Genomic DNA, 16,368 nt, shown 5'->3' with positions numbered 1-16,368 from the left:
TAAGGGATTGCCTTCGCACTTGAGTGGGAGTAGGATAGAGAAGGGGACCCTTTTTCTCCTGACTCAGACCCAAATCACCATTTTCCCTACTTTTCTAATAGAGCAGTATTTTTAGCCCCTTTACCCACTGTCCCAGTCTCCTGATAATTTTATTGTACTTTTTATTTTGATTTTTTTTCTTTCCTGTTCACTTTTTTATGCTTCTCTTGAGTTTTGTATTTGAAAATCAGATTTTCTTTTTAGATATTATAGTCTTTTCATCAGAAATGATTGAAATCCATCTCTTCTCTTGAAAGATTGTGCTCAGTTTTCCTAAGTAGTTGATTCTTGGTTGCACTCCAAGTTCCTTTGCCTTCCAGAATATCATATTCCAGACCCTCTGATTTTTAAAGTGGAAGCTGCTAAATCCTGGACAATCCCAACAGTGGCTCCTAGATACTTGAATTGTTTCTGACAGCTTGCAGTATTTTCTCTTTGACCATATAATTCTGAAATTTAAGTACAATATTTCTTGGAGTTTTCTTTGCGGGATCTCTTTCAAGAGGTGATTGATGGATTCTTTCAATGACTATTTTGCTCACTGGTTGTAGGATATCAAGGCAGTTTTTCTTTTGATTAGAAAGAATTCTTTATTTTCAAAACATATGGACAAGGTAATTTTTCAACATTGACCTTGCATCGCCTTGTTTTCCAAACTTTCCCCTCCTTTCCTCGACTCGCTTCCCTAGATGGCAAGCAATCCACTATGTTATACATGTTAAAATATATTAAATCCAATATGTGTTAACATATTTATACAGTTATCTTGCTGCACAAGAAAAATCAGATCTAAAAGGAAAGAAAATGAGTAAGAAAACAAAATGCAAGCAAACAACAAGTGAGAATGTTATGTTGTGATCAGGACAGTTTTCATTGATGATTTCTTGGAAGATGCCGTCCAGGCTCTTTTTGATCATGTCGTTCAGGAAGTCCAATATTTGTTAAGTTATCTTTCCTGGATCTATTTTCCAGGTAAATTGTTTTTCCATTGAGGTATTTTACATTTTCTTTTTATTTTTTCCTTCTTATTATTTTGTTTGATTGAATCTTAATGCCTTATAGAGTCATTAGCTTTCATTTGCACAATTCTAATATGATTTTCTTCAGTTAGCATTTGTATCTTCTTTTCCATTTGGCTAATTCTTCTTTTAAAGGTGTTTTCTAAAGTCAATTTTTGTCCTTTCTGTTCTAAACTGATGGCTGTCTCTTGCATAACCCTCACTTTTTCCAATTTTTCTTCTACCTCTTTTCTTTGACTTTTAAAATCCTTTTTGAATTCCTCCAAGAAGACTCTTTGGATTACAGACCAATTTATATCCTCCTTTGAGATTTCATATGTATGCATTTTGCCATCTTCTGAATTAGTGTTTTGGGAACACTGTCCCCAAGCTTCTTGTGCAGCTTTGAGCTTTGGTTTTGAGGGCTAGTTTGACATGCTCTCAGCACTGGTTTAGCCAAAACTAGTCCTGGTGGCCGTTGCCTGGTTTCCGAGCTGGCACTTTGCCTTTTGCCTTAGGACTGAAGGATGCCCCACTGGTCTGCCATGTTACTGGCTTATTGAGACAGGTATGAGAGCTTCCAGTTGCTGGTCTGAGCTGTGGCGATGATCCTCCCACTGACTTGCCTGGACACCGTGCTGGATTGTGTTCCCCTTTCACCTAAATGAGCATGACCTTTCTTAAACTCCTTCCAAGCTATGTTGAGCTGGAAAATTGTTTCATTCTGTCTCTTTGTAGATTCTGTTGCTCCAGAATCTGTTCAGAAGCTTGATTTCAAGTTGTTTTTGAGGGAAAAGGAGTAGAGCCTCAGGCATCTTGGCTTCTTTTTTTTTTTTTTTTTGCCATCTTTGATGTTTTAAATTTTTTTTCTTTCTCAGTTGTAAATATGAGAGAAGTTCATGTGATTTCTTTCTTCCTCTCACCCGCTAGACCTTTTTTTTGAGTGACTTGTAGCAAGCATCCTGATTAGCACAAATGTTTGGAAATTATTGATTCTTTTAAAAATCATTTTCCCCTCTTTGAGGGTAATATATTCAGTATTATAAAATGGTTATTGTTGGATGCAAGCCATTTTATTTTGACCTTATAAGGAGTGCGCGAATATATATAGCTGTTATTGGAGCAATATCTGTACTTGCTCCCTTTCATAATATTGCTCTCTTGCCCAAATCATTGACTTTAGGCTAACAAACTTCCATTTGCTAAGAAATGGAGGAAACTTGTTGAATCATTGACAAGTGTTTAAAAAATAGTGACACAGATTGGGAGACTCTTGGTGGGGATCCATTACACCTGTTGTGCTTTTTCTAACCTTTTGTTCTGTCTCCATTGTATAGATTGTGCAGTGGGAATATTAGAGTACCCAGTTGGGAAAGAGTGATGAGACGTAGTTAATGTGGGCCCCTCTTTCCTGTTCTTTTTGGTTTCTCTTCCTTTTATTTTCTTTGGCTGATTTCTTGCTCTGTTTGAGAGTGGGAGGTGGAAGTTGGGCTTAGACCCAATACCTTCAAATTATTTGAACAGAAGGTATATAGTTTCGATTGAGATAAGAACGTAGACATAGTTCATTGTTGATGTGCCCTGGTTTTTTGTTGTTATTATTGTGTCTTTTTGATATCATCTCTATGATTTTGTGAAGTAATAGTCGAATCCCTTAAAGAGCGTCACTACTAGCACAGCTCTCATTCTGTATCTATCTGGTCCAGTTTCTCTTTTAAAGTACTATTTCTTCATTCACATATAGCACATTAGGTGCTGTTTTTTTAAGTTCCAAAAGTTTGTGGCTCCAGTGTCATTGATGAGGAAAACAGATGAATAATTATGCAGTTTTGGTTTTTGCCTCTCTAGTTGCAGCTGTGACTATTCTTTGAATGATAAGACTTAGTTGAATCTCATGCTAAGCTTTTCAGTATGTTTTTGCCTTAACTATTTCTTGTTTTGAGGTGATGCTGTGAATAATTTATTTTGCCATCTTCCTCTTTATGTGTTACAAATAAATGTTGACATTGGCTGCTCTCTCTGTCTTGCGATCTTAATAGTTATTCTATTTCATTTTCATCCTTTCTTCAAATTTTATGTTGATTTTTGACCTTTTCTGTTAGCAAATGGTTCGAAGATACTTGTATATCTTATTACATCTTTCACATCAGTAACTATAATAAAGGCAATCGTTTGTGATATTTGGGATTATCCATTTTTCCAATACATCCTCTTGCAGCAAGATCTTTGTTTATAAGCTTCAGTTACCATCCTTGAATAAGTGATAACTAAATGTCCTATGAAATTGTTACTTGTAATACAAAGATACAATAAATAAAGCATACCTCTCCAGTTCCTTTAGTTAACTCTTAATTGAGAATATATAGTCCTTCTTTCCATTTAGCTTCCTTTTATCTTCCAGTTTCTTTATCTTGATATGTAAGTTAATGTTCTAGGTGACCTAAAATTATAAATTGTTTTATCTAGGTAATTACCTAAGTAATATATAGTTACCTATCCCCTTTTCTGCCCTTGTGCCGCTGATCTACCAAAGTAGACTGAGGCGACTCATACAATACTATTTTGTATGTTTTATAGATTCCTGTAACCCAACTGAGCTTTTGATCACTTTAGTGATTGTGAGCCTTTTTTTTTTTTTTTTTAATTATTTAGCTAAATGGGTCCTTATGTAGCAAATAGAGTTTCACCAAGGTCATACTTGAAGTCTTTTCATTACCATAGAATCTGCTGGGGTTTGATTTCTGTATCACCTTTGAGAATCTAATCATTGAAGTGTATGGCTTGAGGCAAGTTGCAGATAGTAAAAATTTAAGAATTATTTAATTTTAATAGAAATGAAAAATTTGCTTTAGGGATATAAAAAAATACTACTCCTATTCCAAATTACTATATGATGATTGTATATATCATTAAATGTGTCAGATTTAGTGTAAAGTTTGGGAGCTATTTCCTCCATCCCCATTATAATAGCATTTTGTACATATCATGATCTTATATATTTAGCTTTTTTAAAATTAGAGAAAGTATAGATAATGATCTCAAGTGAAATTATTGTTTTCTTGCATCCTGCTGTTAGGATGAAAAAAACTTCTGCCCAACTTATTTTATGAAGGTGATAACAGTTGCAGACCTGTTTTGTACCTGCCAAGTTGAGTCATTTTTAAAATCTTAAGAACTCTGAAGTTTTGAACCCATACATTCCTCTATGCCTGACACATAAGACTTGCTCCCTACCCTTGGGAAACTAGAAAATGACTACAATACTTAAGTTCTATTTTAGAACCCCAAGGATCAGGAAGCTGTCCAAATTTGTTTCAAAGAAAAAACAGGGTAATTAATGATGATAGACAAACATGACAAAAGATCACTAATTTTCTGGGTTTTGTTTTGTTTTGTTTTGTTTTTCAGTTTCTTGCAAGGTGTGCCTATTCAGAAATTATTAGATTGTATAACTAAAAGTTGGCATCATATTGATCTGGATTTGTTATTGATCGTGCCCAGTAACGTGTACCTACTGAAATGATTTTTATCTAGTTTAAAGAAGTAATAATAAACCATATAAAATAATTGATAACTAATTATGTTTTTCCGGACCTTTTTAAACTAAAAATATTTTTATATTAGTGTCCATTAGGTATAATTAAAGAAAGGAAGCCAGCCAAAACTGATGAAACAAATATCTTTGAATTTAGCGTACCAAATCTAGTTATGAAAACAAAAAAACGATCAAAAGCCATGAATCTAACTGTAGCAGTCTCCAATTTAGGTGTATTTCTAGTGATATTGATAAAACAGTATGTGTTTAACCAAATATTTAAGTAACCAAATCTTTTGTGGTTTTGGTATAATAGCAAAGATGTTGGCAGATTTATAAATTTAAAAACAAAATTCTTGAAATCAGAATGTGATAAACTACAATAATCCCATGCACAGCTGGTTAATGTAAATAAAGGAGAAAATTTAAGTTATTGTGAAACATCTTAAATAGATCTGTGACCTCATTAATCTGAATATTAATTTGTAGATTAAAGCCTGGTTGCCTATTCTATATGATTCTTGTCCCATCCTCCCTCAATTTTGTCATTAAAGAGGCCACCAAATGTATACTTAAGATCTTTCTCATTTTCTTCTGATATCTTGTGTTTATAAAATAATAAGTGATAATGAACAAATTACCCATCACAACTTTTTCCCTCTCTACTGAATAAATTGTTTTGTTAGTAATTTTGGGCTTTTGTTCAATTGAGAAATATCTTTAAAAATCAAACTCATTTGGTATAGTGGATATTTTTTAAAGCTGTAAATACTTTACTATAAAGTTCCATTGAATTTTAAAAATAGTTTGATAACCATGAGGTTAAAGAATAATGTTAGTGTAATGCCAAATAAATTTTTAAAATTTGTTTGAGTCCTTTTTATAGCACTGTGCTATATATTATTTGAGCGGGAGGAGACTAAAGTATAAGACTTCAAGAAAACTTAGCTCATTAAGGAGATTAAATGCATATTCCCACCAACCCTTGAGTACTCTAGGAGTACAGAAATGGAAAAGACCATGTAGCCAGAGGTAACACCTTTCTAGGCAGCACTTAAGAACAGAGAGGATTTAGATCTGTAATGATGATCCATCCTAGACAAGGACCTTATTTGTGGAGATCATCTTCCGGTAGAGACCACAATATTTGGTTTGAAGTAGGAAAAGATCAGATGTATAGCTAGTTTGTTGAAAATATTTAAGTATTTACTATTTGATCGGGTCAACAAGAAAAAAGAATAGTTATTTCTATATAAAAGAATGGTAAAGAAAACTGCTTAAGGAAGTATGTATATGCTATGTATATAAGCTATATATGTATATATACATACACTATCCCTGCTAATTTTATTATTAGATGAATCCCTCTTTTATCTTTGTATGTTAAAATGCCTTTTTTATATATCGACTTCAAAGATTGTTTTGGGTGGGTGGCAATCTGAAGTATTTTGAAATACTGACACTAGTTTGAGATATTAAAATTTTTTGATTTGTCACATATCACAAGCTTTATATGTGGCATATAGCCAATCTTTAGTGTGCTGGCTTAGTTAATAATAAAGAAATAGACTTAGTTTAATTGGACATTGATTTAATTAGGCCTTACTTGTGTATATAATTTGCCACTTGTGGTAGTTGGGTAGAAATGTTTTTATAACTATTGCCTTCCTTTATCCAAGGTGCTGACAAGTGACTGTTTAGCATGTAGAAGAAATAGCAAATTTGGAAATGATACCCTGCTCCTTCTATTGCAGAATAGTGTGCTTTAGTCCTAATTTTTTTCCCTCTGCTTAATCTCAGGTCAACAGGACATACTGCTGTGGAACCTACCGCGCAGGTCCTATGCGGCAGATAAGTCTTGTTGGAGCAGTAGATGAAGAAGTTGGTGATTATTTCCCAGAATTCCTTGATATGTTAGAAGAATCACCATTTCTGAAAGTGAGTGTTAATCCAGATTGTTAATTTTTAGTTCAGATTACCTATTTGAAATACACACACACACACACATACCCCTAAGGCAATTCAATTTGACTGACTTAAAAAACCAAACAAACATCTATATGATTGACCTCTATAAATATACTGAAAAGATATTGGCATTGAATTTTTAATTAAAATTATTTTCTTAGATCCACTGAATGACATGGTATTTATTTCTTATAAGACCTTGCTTTTTATTAAATTGTAAATCTTTTTTATTTTAAATCTCTGTATTGACTTATCTTATTTTTAGATGACTTTGCCCTGGGGCACACTCTCCAGTCTCCGACTCCAGTGTAGGTCTCAGAGTGATGATGGCCCCATAATGTGGGTGAGACCTGGAGAACAGATGATCCCTACAGCAGATATGCCAAAGTCACCCTTCAAAAGACGCCGGTAAACATTTTGTTCCCCTTCCAAAAATGCATAAATTTAATTATGCTTTTTCCTGTTTATGTTTCTAAGGATTATTATTATTACTTTTTCCAAGTGAGCCTATGCAGTATGGTATTATGAGATAGGACCTAACTATATCACTTATGCAGAATGGCTTGTGACAAACCAAATCTTGTAATAGAATAGTATGTGATCTTGATCCACATTTGATAATCTGGTTGTTCTGTATATGATAGATAGCCTTTATTAACTGAAACATTTGAATTAACCAGATCACTTCATAAATATAAATATACTTAAGATTAAATTGATAGTTATGATGGAAAAAATAAAAGGATTTGAGTGAATTTTTTTCCCCTGAATTTTCTTTTTGGTGAATGTACCAGATAGCTTTTCGCCTACTTTGCATGTTTTCTTTAAAAAAAAAAAAAAAAAGTAGCGTGCCAGATGCTCTCTGAGAGTATGATCTTTGGAGTCATGAAACTAGTGGAATATTCTGAGATAGTAAGAATGAGGATTGGAGGGAGTCAAAATTATGAATATTTAAATACAATAAGTACTTCAGATTCTTAGCTCTTTTATACCAAAGTCTGTCTTTTGCCTTTTCTTCTATCTCTCCAGCATCTAGCATAGTGCCTTGACTCATAGTAGGTGCTTAATAAATGCTGACTGAGTGACTAAGTAAGTCATTTACTTTTAGGTTTATAACCATGACTAATTACTTAGTATCTTGGAACCTCTATTTTCTATATGCAAAAGCAGACCTAATATTTAATGCTAGCAACCCTTTGAAGTTATTTCAAGAAAAGCTCCCTGCCAAACCCTAAAATCATCTATAAATTTTTTAAAATTTATTTTAACAGATATTTTAATGGTCGTCAGAAGCTGCTTGTTAGAATTGCAGAAGGTTTCACTGTCCAGAAAATGGTCCAGTGAAATGAACACTGGATTTTGAATTTGATATGCATTAACATTCAGATACGTACTGAATATAATTGTGGACAAGCCTTAATCTCAAACTCCCTGAGTCTTAATTTCTTCCTCTGTAAAATGGGAATAAAGTGGGAATACCATAATACCAACCTCAGAAGGTTGCTATGAGGAAAGTGCTTTGTTAGAGTAATACATTAGATATGAGTTGTCGCTATCGATATAATGTTGTTTCTCTCTTCTCTAACCCTGTTGCTCCATGATCATATTAATTGTAGATCAATGAATGAAATTAAAAACCTCCAGTACCTGCCTCGGACCAGTGAGCCCAGAGAGGTTCTCTTTGAAGATAGAACGAGAGCCCATGCTGATCATGTGGGTCAGGGGTTTGACTGGCAGAGTACGGCTGCTGTGGGGGTTTTGAAAGCTGTACAGTTTAGTGAATGGTAAGTCATAGCGTGCAGCTCCAGTTGTTTGTGTTATTCCCTCTAGAAAAGGGGGAAACTCAAATTCAGAATGGTTGGTATACAGTTACTGAAGGATACCTCAATTTCTGTTGTGCATACATTTTTGTTTTTTCTTATTTCAATGTTTTGTTTTGCCACGAATTTTTTTTCCCCCAAAGACTTAAATGAGATTTAGTGTTCCCACCATTAAGCCCCTTAAGGATGATGGTGGTGGGGTTGGGCATGTTTTCTTTTCTATCTTGAGTCCTGGAGCACAGTGTCTTGTTTGTAACCTCTTGATGAGTACATGTTGAATTGAAATGATTATGGCACACGAAAGCCTGAGATGTTTTTCTTGTCTTTTTTAAGTTTTAAAGGACGCAAATGAATACTTGTTCTTTTGGAGACATAGTTATAGTTGAAATGACTTGCCAAATTCTCTTTGTGACATACTTCTCCATGTTTACTTGTCCATTTTAGGAGTAACCAACCTCGAATAACCAAAGATGTGATTTGTTTTCATGCTGAGGACTTTACTGATGTTGTACAGAGACTTCAGTTAGATCTTCATGAACCTCCAGTGTCACAGGTACTGAATTTGCTTTTTTATTGATTGATTTTTTTTTTTTTTTAATTGAAATAACCATTTCTAAAAGCTAGTAGGGAAAATCATAGAAGTAATTTCTTCTGGTTTACAGGGAAAGAGACTAGTTAAGAATGATTGAAAATAAACTCTCTGAATATGGTATACTCTAGGAGAAAAGAGCTAAAAATAGTGATTAAATATATCCCGTCCCGTCTCCCCCCCCCCCCTCCAAAAAAAAAAAAAAACAAAGATCAAAAATGATAAAAACTCTGGCTATAGTTGATGGAAACCTAGGAAAGTCAAGTGTGTTGAGGATCTGTATGTACTGGCTCCAAATACATAAATTTCTACTCTTTGAGGAATGGTAAAGTCAGGCCATTTCAGTGAAAAGGAATTACTTATACTGAAAGACCATGGCAGAATAACAAGGGATGGGTGGGGTGTCATAAAAGGATCAGAGTAGAAACTGAACAGAAACAAGAGAACGGGGGAGAGCTCATCTTTACTTCATTTTTTATGTTGTATTTGAATGACCGGAATGTTGACATGGTTTAATCACAGAATCTTAAGTTCAGAGGGACCTCTGGAGGCTGGAGTTCATCTCATGCCTGACTTAAATCTTTGCTAATAAATAACTGATGCACCAGTCTTTGAAGTCTTGTAATGTCCTTTGTGGAAGCTTAGTCTACTTTGACATAGTTCTGATTCTTTGAAACTTTTTCTTGAATTGAACCTAACCAACTCTGTCATTTGGCAGATTCTATTCACTATTCTTAGACCTGTCCTATAAGTAACTTGAAGACATCTGTCTATAATCTCCTATTTATGCCCTAAGAGATTTAGACTTCCAGACTTATTAGGATCTCTAGCTTCTTCAGTTCTCATACATATGATATCAAGGCTCTTAGCACTCATGATTGCTTTCCTCCAGTTCTTCCACTTTTCAAAGCCCTTCTTAAAGTGAACACAGTATTTCAAGTGTATCCTGACTAAAATAGGCCTGACAGTTCATTTAATGCACTAGATATTTTGGCTGATATATCATATTGGGTGATTCATAGTGAATTTGCAGTCCACAATACCCTCCCTCTCCCTAGCTTTTGTTTTTAGATTAATTTCCATCTTTTTCTTTAATATCCTTTTCTTTCCTACTTGTCTTGTGAAGTTGACTTTTTGAACTCAAGTATAATTATGCCTTTACATTTAGCTCTTAAATTTCATCTTCCTATATTTGACCTAACATGCTAGCTGCTTCTTTTGTATTCTGATTCTGTCATCTAATATTATAACTAGATCTCCTGGCTTTGTGTCATCTGAAGTTTGGTAAACCATCTAATACTTTTATCCAAGTTATTGATGAAAATGTTAAAATTGATAGAGCTAGACACAGATCCCCGGAGAAGACCAGTGGAGAATCTCCTTTTAGTTGCATTTCTCCAAATATTTAAATGTCTAGCCCACATCTCTTTATCTTTTCCACAAGAATTGTATGCAATACTCTGTGTGTGTACGTGTGTACACGTGTGTGTACGTGCTTGTATCTCGTAAAAACCAAGATATATCTTGTAGCTATAGCATTCTGTTTATCTAGCAGTCTGGGGATGTTGTTGAGAATAGAAATAAGGCTAAATGTGTCATGAACTGTTGTTGGTTTGTTAGCATTTTTAGATCACTTTTTTTTTTTTAGATTCCACTGATTCTATTTCATAATGAATTTTAAATTTCTTCTATGAGTCAAAGTCAAGCTTGTTGGCCTGTTGGTTAAAGATTTCAGTCTTTTTTTCTTTAAAATTTGGGGTAATATTTTTCCTTATTGAATCTAGTGAATCCTCCTCTATTTTGTAGTTTTTGAAGCATTACTGGTATTCAGTAGTTGTCTCAAATGTCACTTAGTTGGATTTGATAACTCAACCATATTATCTTTTTGCTTACTTGTGGTAAGCTTTCTCTTAACCTTTTGTTATTGTTGTTAATTCTTTCCAGTCCAAAATCATTATCCTTGGCAGAAAACACAAAAGCAAAATAAGAATTGTCATTTGTTGATTGTTGGTAGGAAGAGTCACATTTGGCTTATGTCAAAGATGTAAAGAGCTGAGCATTCTTCCCGGAATAAAGCAAATATTTCACTGCAATTTGAATACATCTAGGCCTTTGCATAAAATCATCACTCTCTTTTTTAGTTTGTTTTAGGTAACATCACTTCTACAACAGGGTTCCTAACACTGGCTTAAATGAGAGTATTTCTAAGTGCAATTAGGTACTGTAAAGTCTATTTCTTATATGAAGTTGGCAGTGTGACCTGATATTGGAGATTTTCAAAAGATATTCCCTCCTTCGGGTAAAAGTATAAGTTTAGGCTTAATTAAGAGTTTTATAAGTCCCTCCTCTTCACTTTGGTCTCCTGATCTACCTACAAAGAGGCTTAAGTTTACAGTCCTTAAAATGTATTAAAAGATGTGTTTTTTTTTTTTTTTTTTAAATTAACACCAAACTATAACTTCTCTTTCCTTTGTTTAGTGTGTTCAGTGGGTGGATGAAGCTAAACTAAACCAAATGAGGCGAGAAGGCATTCGTTATGCTAGAATCCAGTTGTGTGATAATGATATCTACTTCATCCCAAGGAATGTCATCCATCAATTTAAAACCGTGTCTGCGGTATGCAGTTTAGCCTGGCACATAAGGCTTAAGCAGTACCACCCTGTTGTGGAAGGCCCTCAGAATGCTGAAAGTAATTCCAACATAGATTTTGATATCACTGGAAAATCAGAATCAGAAGCTAATTCTCAATGTGTGAGTATAAAAACTGAGTCTGAAGGAACAAGTGCAGAGATGCAGCTTTTGACAACTGCCTCTTCATCTTTCTCAACTCCATCGGGACTTGTACAGCAAGATCAGGGGGCTCAGCTCCTTCCAACTATAAAGCTGGAACCCGGCCTGGAATCCGACCAACCACATGATCCACAGGATCATCCAAGCACTCCTGTGTGATATGTATATATTCAAACACATTTTTTTAACTTTTTTAAATTTTGATGTGAAGTTATAGTTTTATAACTGGCTTAAGTTAAGTTTTATTGGAGAAATCTTGCCTATAATTCTATAAAGAGAAATGACATTCCAAAAATGTCAAGCATATCTTTTTTACACAGATTATGCAAAGTTAAGAGTTGTATCTTATCCCGTTAGTACAGTATGTAATAGTGGGTCTGCTGCTACTTTCTGTTTAAGGTGTGAGGTAACAGTTCAGTTGCTCTTCAAATCAAAATAGGAACTCCCTGGAGTTACAGATTCTAATTTGGTAAATTGATCACTCCCTTGTTTCATCTTGTCTCTTGCCATATTTGCTCCTTTTATAAAGTAAGATCTGTAGCTTAGTGCCTGTGTCCTTTATTGAACAGGTACAATTTCTGCAGTAAAGATGGCATTGGCTGTAGGATGGTGTTCCTGCATCCTGTTTCCTGGCAAGTGTGGCATTTAAGTTCCAACTACAAAGAACAAGTGACTTCTGTGGATGTTTAGGTGACTCTCCAATTTCTTAGTGAAAGAGAAAGCACAGCACTTTGAATGATCACAAGGTCTTCTTTGTATCTGTTCTTGAAAGCCCAGAGGAGAACTTCAGTAAATCTACAAACAAGTTATCCCTAGTCATTATTTTTGGCTCATTAATCGAGAGTTCAAGATCAACTGTAGAAGATGTTCTAGTTAAAAATGTAGAGTTGATATGATAACTGGGATGCTCTGCCCAACACCTCCGCCTTTGGTGTGGATACTTTGCTTCCTAAACTCATCAGTAGTCTCAGAATTAGAAACTGCTCTCCATTCTGCTGATGAGGCTGCCATATTTTTGAGCATCAACTTTGGGTAAGACTCTGCTTGATGTCAGCTGGCTTCAATCTCTTCATGATAAAAATCTAGTATTACTAATGCACTTAAATTCACAATTGTAACTGGTGCATACCTGAGTTTATTCACTGTTGTTGTGTTGCTATTTCCTAGTTAGGAATAGTTGCACTAGACTTTTCACCCTAGAGTTTTCAGGTAGCCTGATGCAATAGTGCCTGGATGCTTTTATTTTTATTTTTATTATTAAAACGGGCACAGTTCATCTAGTTTACGTAGTCTCAACATTTTGTTATTTGCGAATGTTAATGTGATGTGCATCTCACTTTCTCTTAGTTCTTAATAATGCCAATAGGCCTTTGTTTATTAGAAGAAAGAGTCTCCCCCACCTAAAGACCAGACTTGGCATATTTACTTGGTTATGGTGCAATTTGGAGTTTGGTTCTTTTCCTTTCTGGAATAGGTGAGATTTGGAAAACTTATGTTAACATAGGCAAAAAAGATGCAGCTTCATTATGTCTGTCACCATGAAAACTCAGCTGCATCTTTTGAAATATCAATTATGAATTTTCTCTAAAAGTTTCTGAAATAGGTTAAATCTGTTATATAAATATTACTTTGTGCAATATTGTTGTGTAGTTATATGCATATTAGCACAGTATAGGGGTCACTGTTTAAACTGATAGAAAAGTAACCATCAGAAAATACTGCAGTGATTAGGTTAGAATCTGTATTATTCCTTATATATATATATGTATATGTATGTATTCTTTGTTACAAAGAATGAAGACAAATAGAGAAACATTTCAATTTAAACCATTTACAAATTGGAAGTGATGGTGAATGTTTAGTAATCTGTGTAAATAAGGTGTTAGCGTGGAAACCTTTTATGAAAGGTAATATGATTCATGCAGGGGTGTTTTTAAATCTTGGGTAAAAATTCTAGGGTAAAAATTCTAGTTCATCAAGGCTAGTTTAGAGATCTGCCCTGAGTTTTTTTGGCTTTTATCAATTTTTTTTTTTTGAATTTTGTCCAGAAGAATTTCATAGAGCTTTACCAGGCTGTACAAAGTAAAATTCTTCTCAGGCAACATTTTGCTTCAGTGCAGTTTTGATATTTATAAAAATCATGAAGAGCAAGGTTATTAACAGGAATATTGTTTTTCAATTCCTCTTCATTCACTTTTGTCTTCCAAGATCCCATCTCCCCCATCTCCTACTTGCCATCCAGCAGATGCCATTTGTCATCTAAGCTGGTCATTGCTAACAAACAAGGAGACTGTCTCCTGACAGCCAGCACTGTGTATATTTACTCAGGAACCAGCAAATCTGCAAAGACTTTACAATCAAAAGCAAAACTCCGTTTTTATCGTTTAAGACATTTTACCCTCACCTCCAATATAAACATTTAAAAAGGTATAAGCCTTTTATATCATGTAGTAATAAATTCATTGTATTTTAGAATTGCAGTAGAATGGGAAGGGGGAAAAACCATTAGCTTGTAATATGTATCTGGAAACTCCTGAATGTCCTACGTGAGTATTAGATTTTAATAGCATGATTTTAAGACTGATGAATATAAAAGCAGGCAAGCTTGAGTTTCATACTGCTTTCAAAGTTGTATCCTAGGTTAGTGAAATAAACAATTGAAACTTTTCTAAATAATTAAATTATTTGGTTTTGGTGGTTTTAGGCATGGAGCAATTCCATGTCCTTTGATTTGTAAAATAGTGATGGCAATTTTGAACTTTTAAGTAGAATTAAGCTGATCTTCCTCTTCTGTATAAATCCAATGTGCCAACTCTTTTAGAGATTATATCTCTTGCAGAGAGTATAGGTATAAGATGTAAAATTCTTTTGAAGCAGAGGGATGGCAGAAATGTCCTTGTTATTATAAAGGGCCTAATAAATTAATATTCTTAACCCTACTGACTTTAAGGCACCCTTTGACCAGTATGATGGTTGGCTCTGTGGTATCCATTAAAACAACAAAACAGAACACCACAAATGCATTAAACCTTCTCTTTCCCCTCCTCACCAGTTTTATAATCATAAGTGATATGCTAGGAGTGAAAGTGCAACTTAACACAAGTATATTTTAAAGTGTAACTTCATGTAGTTAAAGAGTAAATCTATGTAAGGGAAAGATTACATGTATATGATCTCTCCATGACCATTACTATTTACAATTTTTTAAAAAAGGATATTTAGTGATTATTCAAGTGTAGAAGTTATATGGATTATCATTACAGAGGTGTAGGTGTGTATGTATGGGTGTATGAGAAGAGAGTGTTTTGTATGGAAGGAGGTGTCCCAAATAACCAATAGACACCCATTTTTAAGTTAACTGTGAATTTGAGGGTGCTTATCTAAATACTTAACTCAGTTCAAATGCCCCTGAATTTGTTTTACTTAATCAAAAAATGGTCTTCCTACAATTAGAAACAGAGTGATATCATCTAAAGAATATTGCACACAAGAAAAACTAGCCCTACTTTATCTTTGGGAATATATATTTACTTTAGTAAAGAATTTTAATCACTATTGTTAGGTTTACAATCCAAATTTAGTAGTGGTTGGAGAAAATGTTGCTTATTAAGTCCTTTTCTATCCTTCTGGATTTTCTTTCCTTTTAAAACAGAATGTTTTATAACTTACAGGCTACCTTGTGTTAGGACAGGACCCAAAACTCTGCAAACACATACTTGGTGAATGCATTCTTGACAATAACAACAGTGGGCTTTAAATTTTCTTCCACATTTGGCCACTGAAAGGTCTGTTTGCATTCTCACCTATAGAAAAATCTAGTCCATGTCTCCAATAAGTTGTTTTGTTAATAATGCCACAAGGATTTTTTTTAAAAAATTAAAAAAAAATTTAACCTTCACTGGCACATACCACTAGTTTCAAGTTCACATTTGTGCTGAATTTTATTTTTATAAACACAGATTGCAGCCATAACGGTCCTATAGTAGGTAGAGGAAAGGCATAAGCTAAATGTTTTTCTTCAGTACCAACAGGACCTTTTATTATTCTGAAAGTTCATGTTGCAGATTAAAATTTACATTGCTTTAAGAGCAAGTATCTCCATAAATATTATGGCCTTCCATATTGTTCATAAACTTTTTAGGATCCACTTGTGCATGTAATTGAGGAGAATACCTCCTCTTAATATAGCACTTTTCAATTCTCTCTAAAGGAATACTTTAGTACTACTTCTATCACATGTTGTAAAGTTTCGTGTAATAGTGTTTTCTGTGACTAAAACTCCATTTTGATCGGCAGCTAAGATTTTTTTTTTTCTGTGGCTTTAATTTATCTGAGGTCTTTGCATATAGATGAAATTATAATTTGCCTGGAGGACTGTTTGCATTGTACGGCCTTAGTATGTTTATTGACATTAAAAAGTGTTTTAAAGAGGTTTTTAATGAATAGTCTAAACCTAAATCTATGTGAATAATAATCCTTTAACAGTGCATTTCTTTTTGTAGCTGACTGTCTAAGCGTGTTAAATCGTTTAAGCTATTTCTTTGTAAAATAGTACAATGGAATGCATAGAGGTTTTTTTCCTGTAAAGTATTTTTTTAATAAACAAAGTCTGATTTGTCCTTTAATAAA

General features: G+C 34.0%; 1 protein-coding gene across 1 annotated transcript in view; it reads left to right on the top strand.

Annotated features, from left to right (window-relative positions):
* Nucleotides 1–16,368, top strand: part of RSBN1 (round spermatid basic protein 1) — a 51,213-nt gene extending 34,845 nt beyond the window's left edge. The window contains exons 3-7 of the mRNA XM_003769795.4: nt 6,373–6,510; nt 6,806–6,948; nt 8,157–8,324; nt 8,805–8,913; nt 11,428–16,368. Coding sequence (XP_003769843.4) covers nt 6,373–6,510; nt 6,806–6,948; nt 8,157–8,324; nt 8,805–8,913; nt 11,428–11,898 — 1,029 coding nt within the window. The 3' untranslated portion in view covers nt 11,899–16,368. The remainder of the gene's footprint in view (nt 1–6,372; nt 6,511–6,805; nt 6,949–8,156; nt 8,325–8,804; nt 8,914–11,427) is intronic.

The sequence above is a fragment of the Sarcophilus harrisii genome, chromosome 4 (assembly GCF_902635505.1).
Source record: "Sarcophilus harrisii chromosome 4, mSarHar1.11, whole genome shotgun sequence".
Lineage (NCBI taxonomy): Eukaryota > Metazoa > Chordata > Mammalia > Dasyuromorphia > Dasyuridae > Sarcophilus > Sarcophilus harrisii.
Note: the sequence above shows the minus strand (reverse complement) of the source record. Positions and strands in the feature narration are given on the sequence as shown.